The sequence below is a fragment of the Centruroides vittatus genome, unplaced genomic scaffold (assembly GCF_030686945.1).
Source record: "Centruroides vittatus isolate TY-2023 unplaced genomic scaffold, ASM3068694v2 scaffold_149, whole genome shotgun sequence".
Classification (NCBI taxonomy): domain Eukaryota; kingdom Metazoa; phylum Arthropoda; class Arachnida; order Scorpiones; family Buthidae; genus Centruroides; species Centruroides vittatus.
Window position 1 is genome coordinate 1,128,209 of NW_027122681.1, and position 3,561 is coordinate 1,131,769.

The following is a 3,561-nucleotide window of genomic DNA, read 5'->3' on the forward strand; positions in this document are numbered from 1 at the left end:
TTCATAAAATATATATATATTTCCCCCGACGTGGGACCCCTTAATTCGAATTCGCCTGGGCCCCACGAGGCTATAACGTTCCATAAAAAGAAAATAATAACAATAATAAATGGTTTAAAGTATAATATATCGATCAACTGGAACGAAGATGTATTTAAATCGCGTATTCTTGCAATTAATTAACAGATTTTAATCGATAAAATGTAATTATTTTTTATTTTACAAAGTAATAAAAAAAACTTATTGATTTTTTGAAGTGTATTTAATTTGCCTACCGTTCGAGTAATTAAATTCACAAATAGAAAATTATACATAGCGAATATTTAACGATTTAAAAATCGATAATATTTCATATTAATTCCGGCAATTTTTAAATGCCGTATAAAAAAGCTAGAAACGTAACCGCTGGACGGAGACTTTAGTCTGTGGTACACGTATTAAACTGGCGTCACAGTGTGGCTACCGGATACGTTTTTAACGGCCCGCCGGCGGTTGTCATGGCAACAGACTGCCGTCTATCCGTTTTGTCGGGTCAACACCAAACGGGTCGGTTCACTTCCACTAAGGGATGCTCTGACTAGATGCCAGCTCCATTTATCCAAAGCTCGCGTTATCGTTAATAATACACTTAAAATGGCATTTAGAGACATCAACGAGTGTCTGATAGAAGAAGTGAGAAGGTATCCTTGCTTGTACGATGCCACCCGCGAAGACTATAAGGATATATGTAAGAAGAAGATATCGTGGGAAGCGATATCGAAACGGATGAACATCGAAGGTAAGTCATAAAATCCTTAAAAATTGCTGTTATTTCGAAAGTTTACCCGTTAATTTCTTATGGGAAAGGGTTGGTTTTTTGCTTACGTTATAGAGCAATTTTTAAGAAAAAGATGGGGTAATCTACGCGATCGATACCGAAAAGTAGTGAAAGAAAGGCAACATCCCAACGATCCCGCATCCTGTAAGAAGAAAGTTTGGAAATACAGTAAAATTCTGACTTTCCTAACGTCGTCACTTAACCACGAAAACCTCAAGTATGATCTATATTATAATATGTGCCATTTGTTTCTAAATATCCGTGCTTGTGTGCCGCCTAACCTTTCGATTTCCTGCTTTCCCACTTTTTTTTTAGCAATGATATAAATACAGCGGAACCCGTAGATTTATGTCACTCAACACATTCCGTTTGTAATGAAAATGATATTTTTCTTTGTAAGTATTTATCATTTTTTTCCCTTGTTTATCTCTGTAATATAAGAATCTACCTTAAAGATATATAGCGAAAGACCTGAAACGTTAATATATATAACCGGTTTTCATCGTGTTTCCTTTTGCCACGTGTGTGTTATTATTTAACGTAATATATACGTGCTGTATATTATACTATAAACATAATAGAACCTGTTCGAAACGGAAAACGTATTAGGCACCGGTTTACACAGGTTTTACTGTATTTATCACGAAGCTATAACAATTATAAATTTGAATTTTAGCGCAGGATGCATCATTCCATATATCATCAATTGATGATCAGGATGAAGAAGAGAGTGAAGCTCGTGACGTAGAACCTTTCTCGTGTGAATCGAGTAATATTTGCGACAAGAGTCTCATCTTCTCGAATGACAATATATCATACGCTAATGGTACGTACGGTTCCATTTATTTTCGTTAAATTAACGACAGAATAATTAAATATATTTTATCATTCCTTATAACAGGAAGTTTAATTGTAAATAATAATAATAATAATAATAATAATATTGATCCGTCCGTCTGGTTGTTAATTCGCAATAATATATCTCATTAAATAATCGTTGGAAAATTGAAATTTATTTACATAATTTTGCAGGTACCAAACGAAGGAAAATGGAAGAAAATTGGAAAAGCGAATTAATAAAAATTTTGAAAGCCTCACACGACGAAGATCTCGTGCAAAAGGACAGCGATTATTATTACTGTTTATCATTGGTAGATCGATTTAAAAGAATGAAATCGAATAAAATTAAAAATAAGTTACGTTTGACAATAGAACAAGCTTTTGCCGATGCTGAAGACTGTGAATAAAATCTGTTTAAATTTAAAATATATACGTGTAAATAAAAATATTTTTATTGTTTGTCATAGTCTTTTTTTTTTTTTTTGTTTAATGTTACCTATGGTTCCAAAATGGCGGCTCGTCTCTGATGCCAGCAAATACAAGAAAGGAAACTGTGGGGGGATGCACGTTCTAATCTAACTTAACCTATTCTAATAAATTACCATAATTATTACCAAAAAAATTATTAGAATAGGTTAGGTTAAGTTAGAACGTGCGTCCCCACTGTTTCCTTTCCTCTATTTGCTGGAATCAGAGACCAGTCGCCATTTTGGAACCATAGGTAACACCCTTTTTTATATAGGCTATATATAATTATACCAATTAAAGAATTCATTTCATTTTTTATCTTATAATGGATGTAAAAAATGGTAAGTGCTATTTCCATTAATACTTTAACAGAAGACAAGTAATGTTGGCAGATTTCTTTCTGTCCATTGCTAATGAGGCTCGTCAGACAAAAACCACTAAAAATTTTGTTTACGAATGGAAATTTTTAATAGTTTTAATATAACAAGTAATATTAATGGCATTTAAGCATCAGAAACAGCAAAAAAATGTAATCTTAGTTACAGTTTTGCTGTTTCTGTCCAAAATCTAACAAGTTGACTTGATTTTATCACTCGTTTTTCGCGTTAAATAGATTTTATTGTTAAGAATTCGCCTTTAAATTAACGTTTAACAATATTATTAACAAAAAGTAATCAAATATTAGTGAATTAGTCAATTTTATAGCGTACCTCAAGTGCCAGTGTTTCAATGGCGGCGACAGAGTGGTAACGGACAGGGTCCGGTATAGCCAGGATCAACCACCCGCTCAATAAATTATTCGCCCGAATTTTATCCCGGGACCCCAAAGTAGTAAACTAGTTTTAACCGCTTCGTCTATCCGGCCATGAAATATGTTATAGCTTAAGATCACGAGTCTAAATTCGTCCTTGAAGGATCCAAGATCCACCAGTAGCTGAGTGAATGAACCACCGAACACTGGTCGCGGGTTCGCATCTAACCAAGGGAATTGGGTTTTCTTCGCGTGTCTAACACTTAAAAATGGGTCAGTTTCCCATAAAAAGTAATACCGGGAAGCGCACCTACTTGGCAGATCGTTATCGTGTTGCAATGCTCTATCCCAGGGGTGGCCAACTTTTGTGTACATAAGATCTACTTTTTATCTAAAAAATGTGTCGCGATCGACTTGTTGTCATAGGCATAGTTTAAGTGGGGCGGGGAGGTGTGAAATACATACTATGTTTATACAATGTGTTTCAGTACGAGGTGCACTCCCGCGAGCTATGGGCAGATAAGCAAAATATATGTTCAAAACTATTTTTTAGTTTTTAAATCACTTACTAAGTTTTCGAGATATAGGCTCATAAAGAAAATAAATTTCCAGACCCAACTTTTGATATTTGCAGCTGCGAGTTCATTCCGTACAGGCGGAACCTAAAAAAAATCGATTTTTGGAT

The 3,561-nt window shown here is 34.4% G+C and overlaps 1 protein-coding gene across 1 annotated transcript; it reads left to right on the plus strand.

The window, feature by feature from the left end:
* The first annotated feature begins 499 nt into the window (after window positions 1-499).
* Window positions 500-2,116, plus strand: LOC136987278 (uncharacterized). Its single transcript, XM_067284990.1, has 5 exons — window positions 500-778; window positions 872-1,034; window positions 1,133-1,212; window positions 1,494-1,643; window positions 1,850-2,116. Exons 1-5 carry the CDS (start codon window positions 634-636, stop codon window positions 2,062-2,064), a joined length of 753 nt encoding a protein of 250 aa, XP_067141091.1. The 5' UTR covers window positions 500-633; the 3' UTR covers window positions 2,065-2,116.
* Window positions 2,117-3,561: the final 1,445 nt, after the last annotated feature.